The sequence below is a fragment of the Phodopus roborovskii genome, unplaced genomic scaffold (assembly GCF_943737965.1).
Source record: "Phodopus roborovskii unplaced genomic scaffold, PHOROB, whole genome shotgun sequence".
Lineage (NCBI taxonomy): Eukaryota > Metazoa > Chordata > Mammalia > Rodentia > Cricetidae > Phodopus > Phodopus roborovskii.
In genome coordinates, this window is record NW_026126575.1 from 1,386,011 (window position 1) to 1,407,076 (window position 21,066).

The 21,066-nt window shown below is 42.3% G+C and overlaps 2 protein-coding genes across 2 annotated transcripts in view; both read left to right on the top strand.

Annotated features, from left to right (window-relative positions):
• The window catches only part of Mgll (monoglyceride lipase), an 883,522-nt gene that overhangs the window by 7,480 nt on the left and 854,976 nt on the right, over positions 1-21,066 (top strand). The window lies entirely within an intron of this gene.
• On the top strand, positions 875-15,432 carry Hmces (5-hydroxymethylcytosine binding, ES cell specific). Its single transcript, XM_051203375.1, has 6 exons — positions 875-1,111; positions 4,161-4,304; positions 5,813-5,938; positions 9,007-9,185; positions 11,410-11,602; positions 14,863-15,432. Exons 1-6 carry the CDS (start codon positions 929-931, stop codon positions 15,097-15,099), a joined length of 1,062 nt encoding a protein of 353 aa, XP_051059332.1. The 5' UTR covers positions 875-928; the 3' UTR covers positions 15,100-15,432.

A 21,066-nucleotide genomic window follows, 5' to 3' on the forward strand; every position in this document is an offset into this window, starting at 1 on the left:
GGGGCGGCTGTCGCAGGGGGCGGGGCGGGTGTCCCCTTAGGAGGACGCAGGACACACTGGAGTGGATTCTACCCACTGGCGGTAAGGAGAGGCGGACGCGCGTGGGACTGGCTCCTCCAAGGGGATACGGACGGGCGGGCGGAGGAGGGGGCCTCTCAGAGAAACTGTAGGCAGACTGGCGGGGGACCCGGTCCCGCTCGGGAAACGCGGGCGTGAGGAAGAGAAGGCCTCGCCGAGGGGACGCGGGCGGGCGGACCGGAGGAGAGGGCCTCGGGCGAGGCGGAGGACCCGGTCCCGCTCGGGAAACGCGGGCGTGAGGAAGAGAAGGCCTCGCCGAGGGGACGCGGGCGGGCGGACCGGAGGAGAGGGCCTCGGGCGAGGCGGAGGACCCGGTCCCGCTCGGGAAACGCGGGCGTGAGGAAGAGAAGGCCTCGCCGAGGGGACGCGGGCGGGCGGACCGGAGGAGAGGGCCTCGGGCGAGGCGGAGGACCCGGTCCCGCTCGGGAAACGCGGGCGTGAGGAAGAGAAGGCCTCGCCGAGGGGACGCGGGCGGGCGCAGGACCGTCCGGGTTCTTAGCCAGGACTCGGCGTGGGTCAGGCCCCTCCCCTGGAGCAGAGCCGGTGCGCCCAGGGCGGCAGTGCGGGCTGTGCGGCTAGCAAGTGTGGCTGGTGTGAACGCAGAGAGCTCTCGCCTACCTTTCCTGAAACATTAGTTCATGGAAATAAACCCTGGGGGAACGGCTTTCTCACCTAACACGTGAAGCCTTGCAGCTGGACTGTGGAGCTTGTAGTGGCCGCGAGAGGCTGACTCTGGCCTAATGGACCCTCCGTGAGAGGTTCCCGTGGGAATGACAGGGAGGACGATGTGACCTAGGGAGTAAAGCCTTAAGCTTGTGACTTTATAGGTCTGAGAGGCATTGGCTGAAGAATGTGTGGACGAACATCCTGTCACTTGCCTAGAGATGTTCTCACAAGGGCCTGTGCCTATCAGGATCGTCAGGGCAGGCAGCAGCTCCCGCAGTGGAGGGACCCGGATAAGTACTGCCCCTCATACAATAAAAGCCCTCAGTCGAGCAGCCCTGTACTTCTCTCCCGACTGCACTTTGAGAAGGTAAGGATTGTGATGGTCCTCTACCTCCTGATTCCCTTGATGTCTGCCCAGCCTGTGAGATGACCTTGAAAGCAGCCTTTACTGATAGATTCGGGCCCTAATTGAAAACCACTCTGGACCTTGGTAAGGAGTAAGTCTCAAACTGGTTTAATGCATGCCTAATTTATATTTGAATACATTTAAAAATTCTCTTGAATTACATGTAGTCCTGGCTGTCCTGGAACTCACTATATAAATCAGGCTAGCTTCAAACTTACAACAAATCCCTTAGCTCTGTCTCCAGAATTTTATATTACATACAGGCCTGTGTCCCTCTACCCAGCTTGAATCCTTTTTATCAGTGTCATCTGAGTGTCTTTGAAAAACAAGAACAACAAAACCCACCCCAGTGTGATGGTGCACACCTTTAATTAATCCCAACACTAAGCAGACAAGAGGCAGGCAGAGCTCTTTGAGTTGAAGGCCAGCCTGGTCTACATGGTGAGTTGAGTCCACTCAAGGCTGGAACTGTCTCCAAAAAAAGTAATTTGGGAACTTGTAAAAGGACTCAGTGGGTGAGAGACCTGCCAGCCTGAATTTTATCTCTGAATCCTATGTGGTAGAAGGAGAGAACCAGCTCCTGCGGTTTTCCTTCTGAGCCCCACACCCACTCTGGCAGAGAGTGGACACATAACACAAATAACGGTAAAGAAAAAATTTAATCAGTGGTGATGCACACCTTTAATGCCAACATTCAGGAGGTAGAGGCAGGCCTGGTCTACAGAGCAAGTTCCAGGACAGGCTCCAAAGCTACACAGAGAAACCCTGTCTTTAAAAAAAAAAAAAAAAGAAAAACAAACAAAAACAGAAAAAGAAAAAAAGAATGTGATTGAGGCTGGTGATATTGCTCAGTAATATAAAGCATATTTCATATGCTCAGAATCTTTGGTTCAGCCCTTGCACATGAGAAATATTTTTTTATTTTTTAAAAATTTTGAAACTGTTTTTAATGTATACAAATGTTTTGCCTGCCTGCATTCATGCATGTGCAGCAGGTGTGCCTGGCGCACTCTGAAGTCAAGGCTTCAGGTCCCCTGGAGCTGAAGTTATAAAAGACCACTGTGTGAGTGCTTGGAATTGAACCCAGGGACTCTCCAAGATCAACAAGTGCCCTTAACTGATGAGTAGACCATGGTCCTTCTTCCAGTGGGTGGATCTTGGGGAGAGGAGTGGAAAGTGGAGCCCCTGGCAAACAAAGTCTCCTTTGGGTCATTTGAGTTTGTCCATGTAGTACTTGACTGCACATCTGTAATACCATTTGTTTAGATTGCTAGGGTTTCTTATTTGGTAAGTATTTGATACTTCCTTTTTCTTAAGCCTATAAATTCTTAAACAAAATTAGGAGTATTTCAGCCGTTTAACTGCCATTGCATATGTATATATAGCAATATTTGTACTCCCCATTTGTTTAGATTGCTAGGGTTTCCTAATTTGGTAAGTATTTGATACTTCATTTTTCTCAAGCCTATAAATTCTTAAACAAAATTAGGAGTATTTCAGCCGTTTAACTGCCATTGCATATGTATAGATAGCAATATTTGTATTCCCCATTTGTTTAGATTGCTAGGGTTTCCTAATTTGGTAAGTATTTGATACTTCATTTTTCTTAAGCCTATAAATTCTTAAACAAAATTAAGAGCATTTCAGCTGTTCAACTGCCACTGTATATGTATAGATGGCAATATTTGTATTTGAAACCACTGATCTGCAAAATACTTCCTCTTTTTTTTTTTTTTTTTCAGTCTACTACAGTACTCCTAGCTGTTCATTCCAAAGTCAAAACTTGTAGAGGAAAAGATGACTAATATTGAGCAATACTTTTGAGTATTTTGGCTTTTCAGCCACATTGTCTCTGTTGCCCTAGTGTTTGGGTTGGTTTGTTCAATGATGAAAACACAAGGTGACCAATGGAATTTTTGAGAACAAGATTTCTCATCCAAGACATCACTGACATTTTAAAAATTTGCATTTATTTTTATGTAAATATGTTTTTGCCTGAATGTATGACTGTACCATGTGCATACAGTGTCTGTGGAGGCCAGAAAAAGGCACCAGAATTGAAGTTAACATAAACTTGTGAGCCATCATGTGGGTATTGGAAATAAAACCCTGGTCCTCTAGCATAGCAGCTAGTGCTTTTACCCACTGAACAATCTGCCAGATTCACTGCTGACATTTTAATGGATGGGATAATTCTTTGTTGTAGAGAGCTGTCCAGGACATTGTAAAATGTTTAGCAGCCCCCTAGCCTCTACCCACTAGATGCCTGTTGCAATCTCAAGCCAGAAAAACTAGCATTACCTGAGGTGTCTGAGGGTTTGTAGATGTTTGATTAAAGCCCCCTTATCAGGTAGGGAAAGGGAAAACACTCAGAATAATCCCAGAGCTAGTTCCAGGACAGCCTCCAAAGCTACACAGAGAAACCCTGTCTCAAAAAAAAAAAAAAAAAAAAAAAAAAAAAAAAAGTATATAGCGATTATGATCTTCTTACTGTATCTCAGCCTATATTTGTTTTTTTGTATAAATACAATATATAATGTAAAAGTAATTGCTTTTATTTATATAAAATATATAGTGTAAAATAATTTTTGTATAAATATTATAAACAATATAAATCTGTAAAAGTAATTGTATTTTTATATCTTGCTCAACCTTATTTGTTTTTAATTTGTGTGTGTGTTTATGCATCTGTTTGAGTGTATTCCAGTGGGAAGAGGGCCTCAGATTTCCCATAGCTAGGATTACATGCAGTTGTAGCTGCCAGACATGGGTGCTAAGAACTTAACTTAGGTCCTCCATAAAAGGAGCAAGTACTCCTAACACTGCATCATCTCTGTAGCACTTGATCCAGTATTTCTATGTGTAGTCTAGACGTGCTTAGAACTTTCTCTGTAGCCCAAGCTGGCCTTAAGTTAGCAGCAATCCTCCTGCCTCAGCCTTTTTGAATGCTGGGATTACAAGTATATACCAGTAGTCCAGGTGCTAAATCTGAACCTTTTTTCTCTGGTAGGATGCAGACTCATCAGAGCGGATAATTATTCCCATGCGATGGGGCCTGGTTCCATCTTGGTTCAAAGAAAGTGATCCTTCCAAGCTGCAGTTCAATACTACCAACTGTCGTAGTGATACCATGATGGAGAAGCAGTCATTCAAAGTGGGTAGCCCATCTAGGGAAAAAGCACTTCTTCCCAACACTGTTTAGTATTTTGTATACCTGATAAGGTTCCAAAGGATATTCCTAAGTGTTAATGTTGAGTCCTGTTCAATTTATTGCTGTGTTCCAGACCAACAATGCCCAAATTTACTGGTTATGATGGTTTGAAAAAGAGTAGTTCCCAGAGCCTCATAATACTTGGTCCTACTTGGTGAAATTGGTTAAGAAGGATTAAGAGGTGTGGTGTGACTTTGTTGGAGGAAGTGTGTCATCGGGGGGTGGGCTTTGAGGTTTCAAAAGCCCATGACATTCCCAATTAGCTCTCACATTTTTTCCATCTGGTGGTTGGTTGTGCCTCAAGATATATTAAGCTCTCAGCTACTACTCTAGCACCTTGCCTGCTGCCTTATTCCCCACCATGATGGTCATGGACTCACCCTCTGAAACTGTAAGCCTCCAATAAAACCCTCTCTTCAAATTGCTTTAGCCATGGTGTCTTACCACAGCAATTGAAAAGTAACTTGGTCATGATGATTAATCATAGCAGTTGAGCATATCTCTACCCTTTTTCAGGATTCCCTCAGACTTTTTTTTTTCCTTCAGATTTATTTATTATGTAATCACCATTCTTCCTGCATGTATCCCTGCAGGCCAGAAGAGAACACCAAATCTCACTATAGATGGTTATGAGCCACCATGTGGTTACTGGGAATTTGAACTCAGGACCTCTGGAAGAACAATCAGTGACCTCTGAGCCATCTTTCCAGTCCTCCCTCTGACTCTTTATGTTTACTTTCTGTGCTAGCTCCACCTCCTGGCTTAAAGTTGATTTTATTAATGCAAATGAAAACTCAGGGCTCACAGTATTAATCATATATCCAGAAACACAAACACGTGGCACACAGAAATAAATGAATGTATTTTTTTAATGTATTTTTTTTTTTTTTTTAACAAATGAGTGTTGCTGGGCAGTAGTAGCCTTTAATCCCAGCACTCGGGAGGCAGAGGCAGGCAGAACTCTTGAGTTTGAGGCTAGCCTGGTCTACAAAGCTACATAGAAAAACCCTGTCTTGGAAAACCAAAAATGAATAAATAAAATGTCTAAAGCAGACACATCTTTGTGAATTCAGAGCCAGCCTGGATGATACAATGAGTTGCAGGACATCCATAGTAAGATTCTATTTCTTACCAAAAAGTCTTATGATTTGAGGTGCATAGAAATTTAACTCCTCTAGGTATATAGCTCAGTGGTAGTGTACTTGCCTGAGTTCATTCGCCACCAAGTACTTTAAAAAAGATAAAGGGTAACTCTTCTAGGTCACACATGAAATCTGAGTATTTTGGTTTATATGTGTATGCACACATATTTGATGTGATTCTGAAGGTGGAATTTATGACCTTGTACATGCTAGGCAAGCCCTCTACTGCTGACTGAAGTACAGTGCTGAACTGAAAGTCCATGTAATGGACTTCTGTCACTATGACCATATCCTGTTTAATTCTCTCAGGTTCCTCTGGGAAAAGGACGACGCTGTGTTGTTTTAGCAGATGGATTCTACGAGTGGCAGCGGTGTCAGGGTTCAAGCCAAAGGCAACCATACTTCATCTATTTTCCTCAAATCAAAACAAAGAAGGTATCAGCAGTTTCATAAACAGCACATTTGGGAAAAACAGAAACAAATCAAGGTCATATACCTTATAGTAGTGTCGGTGTGAACAATAGGACACATATATAATAGTGACCCAACTCATTGCTAGATAACCAGGGTGTGTTAAGTTCAGTCCACTGTTAGCACAAAATTCCTAATGCCACATTTCTCAGAACTATCTCATCATTAAGTTAATACATGGGAAACTGTAGGAGGCAAAAAATGGCTAAAAAATGAGGATGGGCAGAGTGTTGTTGGGTTCTAAGATGATATGTGTCCTTTACTCTTTTGAGGCAGTGTTTCTCTCTATAACCCTGGTTATCATGGAAATCTATATATGTAGACCAGGCTGGCCATGAACTTGAAGAGCTCCAACTGCCTCTGCCTCTGGAGTTCTGGATTAAAGGCATGTGTCACCATGCCCAGAAAGATGGTATGTGTTAGTAGGCCAATATTGAAGATTGTTTTTTTAGGAGAGGAGTAGGTAGGGAAGAAAAAGAGGTTAGGATGCTCAATCACTGATTGATCTGGCTTTGTTTGTTTGCTATAAATATTTAACTATTTCCTCCTTAGTTAGCCAGACATTTCAAAACTGAATTGAACTGAATATGTATACAATTATTTTCTTTCTGCCATCAGCCTATTTTCCTTCTTTCTTTGGGTTTTTCAATTAAACCTCTTCATTTACCTTGTCATTCTTGATAAGTTTGAATTTTTCTTTGTAGGGGTGTAGTGCTGCATTCTTCAGTGTGTTCACATCTACTTAGGGTTCTTCAGTGCTAGCAAACTATACAGCTTTAAAAGGGAGAACCATTTTTTAGTTCTTCTGGTATCCAGTCAGTTCATTAACTGTATGTTATCCCTTCTTCAGGGAGAACGAAGAAAACCCCTCTCCATTCAAACAAGCCTCTGCTGCTGGAGATCTGAGATACCGTTTGACTGTTACCCCTTCACAGACAGGACCAGCTCCCCTGAAAGACTCCCCATGCTGCTTCCTGCTTTCTTAAGGGGCCAGTTATGCTAGGATTGTTCCCACACCTCACTACTAGCCCTTATTTATACACCAAGCCAGTGTGCTTGTCCTGCCTATTGTGTTATTTCAGGGGTGAGGTTAAAGCTTGCATTTAGATTTCTCTAGTATGTGTTTTTGTTGTTACAATTAAGTTTAATTCAGTACTTCTAGGACTCCTTCCCGTTTCTCTCCCCCTACTTTCTCTCCTATTCACCACCACCACCCACCTTCCTTCCATCCTTTTTTTTTTTTCCCCAGAGGCCCCACTAGAGAAAGGGGTGGAGGGAGGAGAGAGAGAGGAGAGTACATGAAGGACTGTAGTGTTGAACATTCGTGGAAGGTACACCTGTACAGTTGGCAAGCACTTGAGATAGCATCAAATTCAGACTAGAGGAAGGCTTTCCAGAGGAAGTAATACATGAACTTTGCACATAGCTTGTCTTTCTCAAATAATCTGACAAGAAAAGAAGTCTTTTATGTTTGGAATTTATCCCTTGACTATAAATTACTGAAACAGTTGTGTTAAAATGTTTGCTAATTGCAAGCTGGGCAATGGTGGCACACGCCTTTAATTTCAGCACTTGGGAGGCAGAGGCAGAAGGATCTCTGAGTTTGAGATTAGCCTGATCTACAAGAGCTAGTTCCAGGACAGGCTCCAAAGCCACAGAGAAGCCCTGTCTCAAAAAACTATAAGGGGGGAAAAAAGAATTGCTAATTCTCTTTTATTTATCTCATTAACTTTATTCCTTTTCTGTTACTTATCTAGTTTGTGTACTTTATGTATGTGTGTGTTTGTGTGTTCACGATTGCATGTACTGTTACTTGCAGCTGTGTATGACCCTGTGTATTTATGCACATAGAGGCCAGAGTTTGATGTTTCATATCTTCCTCAGTTGTCCATCAACCTTATTTTTTGAGACAAGGTCTCTCATTGAACTGGAAGCTCACTGATTTGCCTAGGCCAGCTGGCTGGTTAGCAAGCTCCCAAGTGTGATATGCACATGCCATGGTGTCTAATTTGAATGTGGGTCCTGTGGATGAGAACTTGGGTCTTCATGCTTATGTGGGAAGTACCTTACTGACTGAGCCATCTCCACAGCTGCTTTTTAATTGAGAAGTTTTGTTTTGTTTTATGTTTCTGGGGTTTTGTTTCATTTTGTTTTTTAAAGAGGGTTTCTCTGTGATATAGCTCTGGCTGTCCTGGAACTCCTATACAGACCAGGTTGGCCTCAAATTCACAAAAATCTGTTTACCTCTGCCTCCTGAGTGGCATGTGCCACTAAGCCCAGCTTGAAATCTGGTGTTAATTTGTCTGAAAAAGCACTTTATCTATGTTTTACAGATGTGTTAGATTATTTGATATTATCCTGTAGTTTTGAACAGTATGTTCTGAATTGTTTTTCTCAGTTTTAGTTTGGGTAGTGCTCATTTATTTAAAGAGCCTTTAGTGTTTTAACTAAGCCATCTGGGAAATATTATCATGCCTTGAGTCTAGTTCTGATGATTTCTCTTGACAGTATATTCTTTCTAGCTTTTTTATGTTTGTTACACTTTTTGGTTGTTGTTAGACACAGTGTATAAGCAGAGACCGAAATAAATAATATTCCTGGGAATTCTTCTCTTGTACCTTTAACTATGAGATCAAGTCACTACTATGGGAATAGACCTGAGTTGGATTTTGCTGTTTTCATTATCTTTATTCAGCACAGGCTTCTATTTTCTCTCGTGTCTCCTTGTGTTTTAGGTGAGCAGTGACACACCAGAGTGTTTTTCCCAGTAGCCAAACTCCCTGGCTATAGGCCCTTCCTAAGCTACATTTTTGAAAGCTTGAAATCAAGTGAAGGTATTAAATTCTGAAAATTTTAAGAAGCTGTAATCTACAGCTTTTGTAGACATTTACCATGAAGCCTGTTGGTGTTGATGATAGTGGGTCAGACAGGGTCAAAATAAAATGGGAAATGGGCTGAATTGCTTCAGAGCAACTGATGTGTGTCAGGTGTGAATTGGCACTCAGCATGTCCAATCTACCTGCTCTTCCCAGTCAGGTGGGAATGATGCTACAGACAGCCTTGACAGCAAGGAAAAGGTCTGGGACAGCTGGAGACCGCTGACAATGGCTGGGATCTTTGACTGCTGGGAACCCCCAGAGGGAGAGCGCCTATATTCCTATAGCATCATCACAGTTGATTCCTGCAGAGGCTTGAGTGAAATCCACAACAGGCAAGTCACTACTGTTTTCTGGGGAGAAAGTTTGCTCTGATTTTAGAGAGTAGGAAACTAACTTGTACAAATTATGAGCAGTTTTCCCAACATGCTTGGAGAATTACATAGTAAATTATTTTTATTTCTGAGATTTTAAAGTATTTTTAGGAGCTGATGGTGTAGCTCATGGTTCATTATGTACTAAGTATGACCATAGACTTACTAAACCAGTGGTGTATCACTGGAGAGATGAGAGCCAGCTCACAACTAGCTACAACTCCAATTCCTGAGAATCTACTATTGCTGCTGGCGTCTACAAATACCTGCAACCACATGCACATTCCCACATGTAGACATACACATCTATACATAATTACAAATTATAAAAATCTTAAACTATTAAAGTATATTGATTTTTTGAAGTTAAAGTATTTATCTGTTAATATAAATGTTTATACATTTGTCTCCTAAAATGAGCTGTGCCAAACAATCAGTAAAATGTGAGCCTGGTGTTAGTATTTAGGCATCTGTACTGGCCTGCCTTTGGAGTTCTGACAGGATACACCCTTAGCTGCTGTTACTAAGAGTACCACCTATGCATATTCACTGTGTTCCCTTTAAAAGGGCCCTGCCCACCTTCCATTCCTCTCTCTCTTTCTCTCCCTCTATCTGTCTGTTCCTCCCTCCCCCTCCCCTCTCTCCTCTCCCTCTCAGTCCTTACTGCTCTTATCCCTGGAGGCTGGTCTCCTCCTTATGATCCTTTTCCCTTAATAAAAAAAAAAAAAAAAAAAAAAAAAAACCCTCCACTTGAACTCTGTTACATGGCATCATTCTCTCTTCAAGCCTCTTTTTTTTTCCAATTACAACACCTGGGCTATAAAACTGCAGGCTAGCCAAGTGGTGGTGGCAATACACACCTTTAATCCCAGCACTCAAGAGGCAGAGGCAGGCAGATCTCTGTGATTTCAAGGCCAGCGTGGTCTACAAAGTGAGTGCCAGGACAGCCAGGGCTACACAGAGAAACCCTGTCTTTAAAAACCAGAAAAAAGGAAGGGGGGGGGGAAGGTTCTTGTTATTTCCAACTATGATGTAATATAGTCCAAGAGGTATGAATGCATCCAGATTTCAGAGATTTTTAGGGTCTTCTCTCTCTTTCTTTCTCTGTGTACATGTGTCCCTCTCTCTGAGGCAGGATCTCACTCTGTATCCAAGCTTGACTGGGAACTCACTGTGTAAATCCGGGCTGGCCTGGAACTCTTGGTAATCTTCCTCCTTCATTCACCTGAGTGCTAGGATTATGTGTATGTGCCACCTTGACTGTCTTTTTTGTTTTTGTTTTTTTAAGAAATTAATCTTATTGGGCCTATGGTGGTGGTGCTTGCCTTTAATCCCACCCCTAGGGAGGCAGAGGCAGGCAGTGGATCTCTGTGAATTCGAGTATACAAAGTGAGTTCCAGGACAGGCTCCATAGCTACTAGGAAAACCCTGTCTCAAAAAACAAAAACAAACAAACAAACAAAAAATGCATCTTAAAGCCTGTCTTAAATCTCTGCGCAGAGGCAGGTGGATCTCTGAGTTCAAGGTTAGCCTGGTCTACATAGTGAGTGCCAGGACAGCCAGCGCTACACAGAGAAATCCTGTCTTAAAAAAAGAGAATATAGACAGACAGACAGAGAGGTGTTACCTGGTGTGGCCCAACACTTAGGGAGTGTAAGGAGAGGCAAGAGAATCATGAATTTGAATTTGAGGGCAGTTTGGGCTACATTAAAAATTTGTCTCAAAAACAAAAGATGGGTCTTGCTGTGTTGCCCAGGCTAGCTTGAACTCTGGGACCCATCCACCTCAGCATCCTGTGTAGCTGTGACTTCAGGCTCACTTCAGTGCCTGGCAGTACTTTCTTGCTGGAGGTCTTTCATGGTCTTTCACAGATGATATCTGGAGACAGTTGGTGGCAGACTTTTCAAGGATCTAATTTTCCTTTAACTGTAGTTCAGGGCACCAGTGGGTTGCACTAGCATGCACTAGATTCAGTTTTAGTGCTCTTTACTGCTTGTGCCATGAAATGTCATAACTGCATGTTAGTCAACAGTGCACTATCTGGTTGTATCAGGGAACATGGGGCCATGTCAGCAGCTGAGGTAAGAGTGAGGGCTAGGAGCCCCTGTGATGCCTGCACTAACAATTGACTCGTTTTCTTTCCTTTCCCTACCCTCACCTATCACTCCATCCAATCCCTGGCCAGGATGCCTGCCATACTAGATGGAGAAGAGGCAGTGTCCAAATGGCTTGACTTTGGTGAGGTCACCACTCAGGAAGCTCTGAAGTTAATCCATCCCATAGATAATATAACTTTCCATCCAGTTTCTACAGTGGTGAACAACTCCAGAAACAACACCCCGGAGTGTCTGGCTCCTGCTGGCTTGGTGGTGAAGAAGGTAGGTGCTGTGACTAGTCTATTCTGAAACACCTGTTGTTAAGAATATTCCTTGCCTTGCCTTGCCTTGCCTTGCCTTTAATGTTTATTTCATTTGGGTTCATGTGATTTGAATTTTAGAGTTTCACCCTGTAGCCCTGGCTGGCCTGGAACTTGTCTATATAGACCAGGTTGGCCTAAAAATCACAGAGATCCGTCTTTTATCACTGGTAATAAAGGTATTCACACGATGCCTGGATTTTTTTCCTATGATTTTTTTTTAAAAGATTTGCTTTTTATGTGTGTATATATGTGTTTGTGGATGGCTTTGTGCACATGAATATAATGGCTGCAGAATCCAGAAAAGGCCTTCTGATCTCTTGGAACTGGGGTTGCAGGTAGTTGTGAGCTGCCCAATATGGGTGCTTGGAAATGAACCTGGGTCCTCTGGAGACCAGCAAAGTACTCTTAACTGCTAAGCCATCTCTGTAGCACCTGTTGTTCTTTTGCTGCAGCTAATGCCTAAGAAACACAAACATGAGACTCAGCGCCCACGTGGAGTTTGAGAGAGGGGAGAGAAAGAGGGGGTAGCTGGTGGCCAACCGAAAGCAGGGGAGAGAGAGAGAGAGAGAGCAAAGAGAGAGCAAAGAAGCAGAGAGGCAGAGAGAGAGAAGCACTTGGCTCGCATACATAACTGAGTCCTCTGGTGCCAGGTAAAGCTGACGCAGGGATGACATGGCCATGAGCATCCCGCCCCGCCCCGCCCATCGTTGGGGCGGGGGTCAGCTGGCTGCTAGTTCCTAACAGCACCCACCATCAGAATTTGTTTTGAGACAGGGTCTCACTGTGTAGCCCTGGCTAGCCTAGAGCATGCCATGAAGACCAGGCTGACCTCTGCCTCCCAAGTGCCAGGATTAAAGGCATGTACCAATTTCCCTGGCCAGAATTTTAATATAATTTAACTATCCAAAGCTCTCATGTTCTTTGGAAGATAAATATAGCAGGGATATTCAGATCCTACTGTAACTTAGCCCCTGTCTTAGGGTTTCCATTGTTGTGAAGAGACAGCATGACCATGAAAACTCTTATAAGGGAAAACATTTAATTGGGTGGTTTGCTATTTCAGAGGTTTAGTCCATTATCATGGTGGGTCATGGCAGCATGCATCAGACATGGTGCTAGAGAAGGAGCAGAGAGTTCTTACATCTTGCAGACAACAGAAAGTGAACTGTCTCACTGGGTGAGGCTTAAGCTTATATGAGACCTCAAAGCCTACCTCCATGGTAATACACTTCCTCCAACAAGTTACACCTCCTAATAATGCCAATCTCTTTGGGGGCCATTTCCTTTCAAACCACCACAGCCCCAACACAAAGCTCTTTCAAAGTAATTCTGCTCAGTGGTGGAGTGTTTGCTTGTTTACCATGTTAAGAGGCCATGGGTTCCAGACAGTTAAATGCTGAATCCTGTTTAAATATATAGAATCAGTATTAAGGGCAAAAATTGGCTTTCTTTGTCGTTAAGAATCTCCTTAATGAGTCTAGGACTAAATAGACAGGGTAAATGTGAGGAATGAGTTTTTAATTTCTGTTCTAGCTATGATTAGTTTTTTCTTAATGTGTGTGTTCATATATCTGTGTGTGCAAATGCACATGGATGTACACACTTGTGCACAAATGTGTGGAGGCCAGAGAACAATTTCAGATACCATCTTCAGAAACACTGAGTTGACTGGCCTGGAGCTCACCATTTAGTCTAGACCACCTAGTATCCTTCTGTCTGTGCATCCCCTGCTCTGGATTACACGTGTGTGCCACCATGCCTAGCATATTTATGTAGATGGTAGGGGTTGAACTCTGGTCTTCATACTTGTAAAGCCAGTGCTCTACTGACAGCTGTCTCTCAGCCTTTCAGCTGTGATTCTTTTGTGTACCTATCTTCACAACTAGAAGCTCTAGTCCTCGTTCTCTTCCAGAGTACCTGAGAGTGTTGTTGCTGTGCTCTGTAACTCTTCGGCATTTAGCAAGGATCCAGATGATGTGTTTAACAGGCAAATACCTGCAGTGGGAAGGGAAGTTCCACATCAGAAAGCTGGCTCCATTGGCACATGGAAGCATCTCATCTCTCTGTGGCCTGGAGGGAGCAGGAGCAACATGCTCCATGGTACAGGGCTCTCAGAATGCTGGAGCAGTGTCACAGGACTATGAGGACCAGCTGGGCTTCTTCTGCATTGCCCCCAAAAGTTCTTGTTTTCTTTACTGTACTGAGAGTCACTGTCTTTTTTTGGAGGGGTCTAATTTCCCTGAAATATTTTGCAATACTGGTATGATTTTTTTTCCCCCTCTAAAAATTTAATTATTGGGCCAGCAAGAGAGCTCAGCAAGTAAAGGCACTTGCTGCCAAGCCTAATAACCTGAGTTCTGTCTCCAGAACCCATATGTGATTTTTTTTTTAATCCACTCTTGCAAGTTATCCTCTGATCTTAATATGCAAATGGTGGCATGTGCATACCCATATGTGTATACATACACAATAAATAAATTAAAAATTAATATGATTACATAATTCACCTTGGAATAGACAGTATTCTTCCTTCTCTTTTTGTTTTTTGTTTATTGAGTCAGGGTTTCTCTGTGTTGCCCTGGCTGTCCTGGAACTCACTCTGTAGACCAGGCTGGCCTCAAATTCAGCTCTGCATGCCTGAGGTTATATCTTTGTCCTGCCTTTTATGTGGGTTCTGGGGTCATAAATCAGGCTGACCTTGAATTCAGAGATTTATCTGCCTCTGCCTCGTAAATTCAGAGATTAAAGGTGTCCACTATCACTGCCAGTTACAGTACTTTTTTTTTTTAATAATCATAGTCTATTCTCTGTTCTGTTTGCTTATAGAGAACCTCTCATTTCAGGGCAGGGTGTGACACACAGGCAGCAAAGGAAATAGTGACAGTAAGACATACTGAGCAAGGAAACACTTGAGCCTCAGTGTGGTTACAGCCTGACTTCAGCATTCCATTCCCAACCATTGAGTCACTGAATTTCCCAGAAGGCACTTCATTCTCTATGTGTTTGGAAGAATCTCCAGCTCCACCATGACTCTTGTCCTCTGACCTTTAAATCCTTCTCCTGTATTCTAAGAGCACTATCAGTACCCTTTTACTTGTACTCTTTGTAACACTATTGAAGTGTAGGTTGTGGGTTGGGGTGCATGCTTCTTCCTATTTCTGCATTTTGGTCTTTCCTCTGAAGCTCAAACTTGGATATTAAGAAAATTCTCTCTCATAGGAGCCCAAGACATGTGGCAGCAGTCAACGAATGATGCAATGGCTAGCTACAAAGTCACCCAAAAAAGAAGCTCCTGAATCACCCAAAAAGGATGAGTCAGGTATACCCCAGTGGTCCAGCCAGTTTCTGCAGAAGAGCTCATTGCCTACAAAAAGAGGTGCCACCAGCAGCCTCTTGGACCGATGGCTAAAGCAGGAGAAGGAGGAAGAGCCCATGACCAAGCGACCTCACAGCTAGTACAGGCTCCTACATCCCAGGCCTCAGTCTGGTACAGTAAATGACTGCTGTCCCCAGTTGACTGGGATTGTATTGGTTTACTTGGGAAGGTGGTAGCACAGTGTCAGCTGACAGTTGTGCGGAGGAACATGGCTACTGTGGGACAGACTGCATGAGAAGAGGAGGACTGGCTGCCATGGCCAGCCCTGTGGGCCCTCTACCCACCCTGCTTCCTCCTGGGAGCTTTCCTTCTGTTCTGGGTGTTCTTGGAAGCAGATTCTTAATCTCTAGGCTCTCTTTTAGAATTAAGTTCTTAAAAATGTATTTTGTTCTAAATAAATTACGTTTGATAAACCTTGTCTGGCAAGATTCCTGCTCTTACTCAGATTTCCCTGGTTTTGGTTTTTGTTAGTTTTTTATTTTTTCAGCCAGGGTTTCTCTGTGTAGCTTTGTGTAGATCAGGCTGGCCTCAAAGTCACAGAGATACTGAGATTTAAGCTCTGCACCGCCACCACCTGGTTATACTGTTTTGTTTTTAAGAACTGGTTTTACCACAAAGGGATGGACCACTAGGGGCCCTCTGAGAGGAACTCCATCAAAGAGTCAGCTTAGTTATTAGCATGGCAGCTCCTTGTTCAGGCTTTCATTATAAATATTAAGTCCTTTGTGTTTTAGTTCAAATCCAGCCTGAGGTGGCTGCTGCACCCAACTGAGTGATTTGGGGAGAGCTAGGTTCAGAGGCCTTCAGGATCCTGCCCATAGCATAGAGTGGTGGAGCGAGGTGTGATCCTAGACCTGTGCAGATCCCCAGCCTCTGAAAATGCAGGGGTCTAGGCAGCAGGTGAGTCTGCAACTAGGAGTGCTAGAGAAGTGGCTCCCACCTGCCAACCTGAGTCAGCCATTTGCTCTACTAGCAAAAAGTCAAAGTATTTGTCCAGGTGTTCATTTAATCGTGCAGGTCCAATTTTAGTATAATTGTTGCCCAAGCGAGAGCAGGTGCAAGTCTCAGTGCCTGTGAGCACTTCCTGGCCTGCACGGCAGCTCACCTTACCAATATAAGTATATGGGGCAAATGCTCCAGAGGGATGCCCCTACTGAAAGGGCTGGTGTCCCTGCTAAGCCCATCGCAAAGCCACTAGAGAAGAAGGTGCAGAGACCAGGGCAGCCACAGGGAATGGCTCAGAGAAGGACTGCTCCGGTAGATAGGCACTGAAGAATCTGGGCACTCTCTGCCTTTTCAGAGGCAGCTGCAGCTGAGTGGGATCCTGCAATGCTGGCAGCACAGGAAAAAAAAAAAAAAGCGATCAGGGTTTCCACCAATCCTGACTATGTGGTGAGTGCTTCTGGGTGTGCACAAAGGCAGAGGGGACCACTAAGTGCAGGTGGGACCTTTGTGGATAGGGCCAGGTTTGTGCAGGCCCCATTGCCCACACCTTCCTAGGCTGCATTTTCCTGGCTTTCCCTTTGAGCAAACAGCACAGCGGAAGAGGATTGATCCTGGGCATCAAGGGTCCCGGCACATTGGTTCTGCTGTGAACTCTGTTTTACAGAGTGATCTGATTTCTGTCAGTTTTGTCTTGTTTTAAATTAAGATAACTTACCAGAACTTTCTATTTGCATCATGTAATAAATTTCCTTGTTATGTTTCTATGACCTTTATGTTTTAGCATGAATGCAATGCTTGGGTACCTTTTCATTCAAGTAGCACTTTCATATAAAAAACATTCTATACTGCCCTGGTGGTAGTCACCTGTAATCCCAGAACAAGGAGAGGAAGGAGGCAGGAGGGTCAGGATTTCAAGGCCAGCCTCCATTGGACTGCGTTTTTATTACTTGATTGTACTCCAGCAGTACATTTTTAATTTTGTCTCTAAGCCATTAGCTTTACTGGGCATTGCTAATTACTCAGCAAAATTTCAGTTATTTCAGAGGTATCTAGTCTGTGAACGTGTGACATGGCTATACCCCTTTGGGTGTGGCTTCAGGCAGACAGAAGAGGAAAGAGGCATGGCTTCTGTTTTTGCACTCTTTCTGGCTGGTCAGCCAATCTGGTAGGAAGGGCAGAGAACGCTCCTACAGTTCTTTGTAATTTTCTGTGTAAGTGTTCCCCAATAAACACCCATTTATCATTTATCTTGGGTCTAGTAAAATTTTTACACCTACACCTTCAGTATATGACCTGTTTTTCCTGCCTTCTTGCCAATGTTTGATCCTGTCTATAGAACTCTGGAGCATAATCTCTTTTAAAAAAAAATATCTGGTGCCACAGCACACATGTGAAGGTCAGGGGCAAACTGCGGAGTTGGTCTGATCCCTTGGTCGGTTTCCTCAGTGAGCTCCAGGGCTGAAAGGTCCAGGATGTGAGTCTAGTGAAACACACTCTTTACCCAAAAGGATCTGTTATCCTTTTATTGTTGTTCCAAAAAAGTCCTTATTGATCTAATTACAGGTGTGTAGATCATAGAGCATTAGTCAAAAGTTTCTGCCAATAAAGCTGTTCTTTTGCCTGCCCCTTCCTTCCTGTGACTTTTCCAGTTGTAGACCAAAAGTCACAGATGAAGGCCCTTTTACTAGTTCCCCATCTCTTTAAAAAGACTAGAAGGCAAGAGATGCCCAAGTATTTAGTCAGCAATTGCTATAATCGCCTAGAGTATCAAACTGTCTCTTTAATTCTCAGATTATTCCAGTTTGCAAAGAGAATCCAGGCCTGTTTGAATCTGACCTGAATGACCTGTAGCAGACTGCAACACTAGGAGACCAGCTTCAGTATTTTACCATCTACTCATTCCCCTACAGGAATTTTAAAGAAGAGAGACGAGATTATCTTAGAATGGACATTTTTGCCAAGTAAACAGAGTAAAAAATTAAAGACCTATATAGAAAGGGTTTCTGAGCCTATTCTAATAGGAAAGTTGAGACTTCTTCCATTAGTAGGACTGTTCCCAGCAGAAATTATAGTACCTTTCATTAGTGCTGAAATTTCTTCTTTATGGGCAGAAAATGAACACTGGCAAGTAATTTTGGGGGGAAAGATTAAAAACAAATATCCCCAAAGCATGATAATTCGGTTTATAAAGAGAAATAACTGGATCCTTCCTCATATTATATGGGAAACACCAATTTATGGAGCCCCTACATTCTATACTGATGCAAACAATTCAGGAAAGTCAGGTTATAAATCAGGAAATTTGAATAAAGTGGCTCAAAGTCCTTATCATTCTGTTCAAAAATCAGAATTATATGCTATTCTTTTGATAGTATTAGATTTTCCAAAATCTCTTTAATATAGTGACTGACTCTCAGTATACAAAAAGAGTTGTTTTATATATTGAAACTGCTGCATTTATTCCAGACGATACTATTATTTTTCCAGTTACAAGAACAATCAGAAATAGAAATCATCCCTTATATGTATCACATATTAGGTCCCATACAGGTCTACCAGGCCCTCTAGCACAAGGTAATGATGAAAGTGATCAACTATTGGTAGGAAATGTGCTAAAAGTCTCAGCATTTCATAAAAACACCATGTCCATAGCAAGAGGTTGAAAACAGTTGTTTCCATCACTTGGCAACAAGCCAAGGAAATTATAAGGAAATGTCCTAACTTGTTCCTTGTATAACCAAACTCCACTGCCTGCAGGAAGTAACCTAAATGGTACTCAAAGAAATGAAATTGGCATATGAATGTATTTCATTTTGCAGAATTTGGAAGATTAAAAAATCCAGGATTTCAATGGGCAACTGCCTTGAACTGTCATCACACATTTGTTAGAAGTTATGGACATCGTGGGTATGTATACCTGTAAAAATTAAGGCTGACAGTGCTTCAGCATATGTCTCTAGTAAAATGAAACAGTTTATTATTATTATTATTACAATATAAAGCATGTTATAGGTATACCACACAATCCTACAGAGCAAGCAGTTATAGGAACATCTACTCAAACTCTAAAAGATATGCTTAAAAAACAGAAATGAGTAATAAAGATCCCTAAAAATAGGTTTCATAATGCTTTATGAATTTTAAATTTTCTAAATGCTAATGAGAAGGAACAATAGCTGTGAACAGAAGTTTCTGTCCCATCTGGTCCTGCAACCATTTAGTTCCAAATAAACACACAGAGGCATATTAATTATAAACTATTCAGCCAATGGCTCAGTCTTCTATTAGCTAGCTCTCTTTTAATCATTAACCCATTTCTGTTACTCTGTGTATCTCCACATGGTCTTGGCTTACCAGAGAATGCCAGGTATCCTGCCTTCCCAGTACCTACATGGCGTCTCCCTGACTCCACATATTATCTTTCCCTATCCTTGTTCAGATTTCCTATCTGGCTAAATCCTGCCTGTCCATTGGCCAAAACAACTTTATTCATCAACTAATACGAGAAGCATATATTCAAAGCCTACAGAAGGACATGCCCCATCAAACAGCTTCGGAAAGTCATTGGATAATAGAAAAAAAACTACTGAATTAAATTAGCATGTATACATTAAGGATGTGTTGATCTCAGAATGGAAACCAGGATAGGTGTTACATCAGGGAAGGGGTTTTGCTGTTGTTTCCACAGGAGAAGAAAAACTATGGATTCCATCAAATTACTAAAAATCGATTTGAACAAGAGACATCTCTTAATTAGAGATGATAGTTCATCAAACAGTGTGACCATTCATTCTAACAGACTTATACTAACAAACGCTTTCATTTGATCAGCTGTAACTTGCCAAAAGGGAAATTCTCCCAAAGTTATGTTTTGAGAGGGTTTTGTTTTTGTCTTTCTGGAGAATGAAGGCATCCAACTAAGGAATTTGAAGTCCATTGAACAAATGAGACATCTGAAGAAAAAAGATGAATCATCCAGAGAACATGTCCCAATAAAAATGGTAAATTGGCCTATTGATATATCACTTCTCCAACAGGATACAATTTCATAAATCTACATAAATGTTCCTTTCTGCTGTTCTCCATAGATATATAATGCAAATTGTCTTGTTTTAGTCCTGGTTCAATTAAAAATGAAAGCTGGAGTAGGAGCATGGCTCTCTCCTTCTCTTGTTAAAAGAAAATCCAAAATCTCTGTATCATGTTTGAAGAATCACCTGCAATGAGACAGAAGAAAAACCAAAATTAGGGACTATTTTGTTGCCACTAATCTCATAATTCTTTGGTTTTATTTGGACTCTTTGAAACTTTTCTTAAGGTAAAAATATCTGGAAATTTATAAGATTAACATATATATTATACTTTTGTCATGATATTAATGGTCATCATGTAGAATACTAATTCTAGAGAAAGGCTTCATCTAGTTTCCTGTACAGGATTTCAGATTTAAGTCTCTATCAGGTAATTAGAAATTAAATTTTGTACTCTGGATGTACATAACAAATTATGGTCCTTTAACTTCTTCAAGATCTGCTGCATATGACATTTAAAATGTTTAAGTTCCCTGCAATGAATCATGACCATGCCTAACAATGACCTTTGAAGTCTCTAACAGGAAGATGGGGCCCCACAATGACAATTCCACCAGGACTATGGTAGCATCACTAAGTCGAATAACATTACCCAAAGATCAGCAAACTGCTCAGGAAAGTTTCAAGGTGGCTAGCTGAGATGATCCAGGTTCACAGACTACCCCAACCAGGACTTGAGATAAGCCTTGCATTTTCCCATTACACAGAGACTGGACAACAAATGATACAGCTACCTCTTCCAGGACTTGACAGTTATCCCTATTTTTTTCAGGGTCCTCTAAAGATGCCATTGTCCTCCGACAGTAGGAAATAAATTTAAGAACACAACATCCACATTCCCAAGAGTTGGGCCGGGCAGTTTTTTGTTACTCATTGTATTATGGATATTTGTCATAGTTTAGGGGGTTGGTTACAAGTTGTTATTGATAATTGTCAGGAAAATAGCTGAATAAAGGAGACGAGATTCAGGGTTTTTTTCCTGAAAAGAAAAGAGGGGATATAGATATGATA

Coding starts and splice junctions, on each gene's coding strand:
- Hmces (XM_051203375.1), top strand. CDS start 929: ATGTGTGGACGAACATCCTGTCACTTGCCTAGAGATGTTCTCACAAGG. Junction 4,305..5,812: donor TGGAGAAGCAGTCATTCAAA/GTGGGTAGCCCA, acceptor TAATTCTCTCAG/GTTCCTCTGGGAAAAGGACG. Junction 11,603..14,862: donor CTGGCTTGGTGGTGAAGAAG/GTAGGTGCTGTG, acceptor TCTCTCTCATAG/GAGCCCAAGACATGTGGCAG.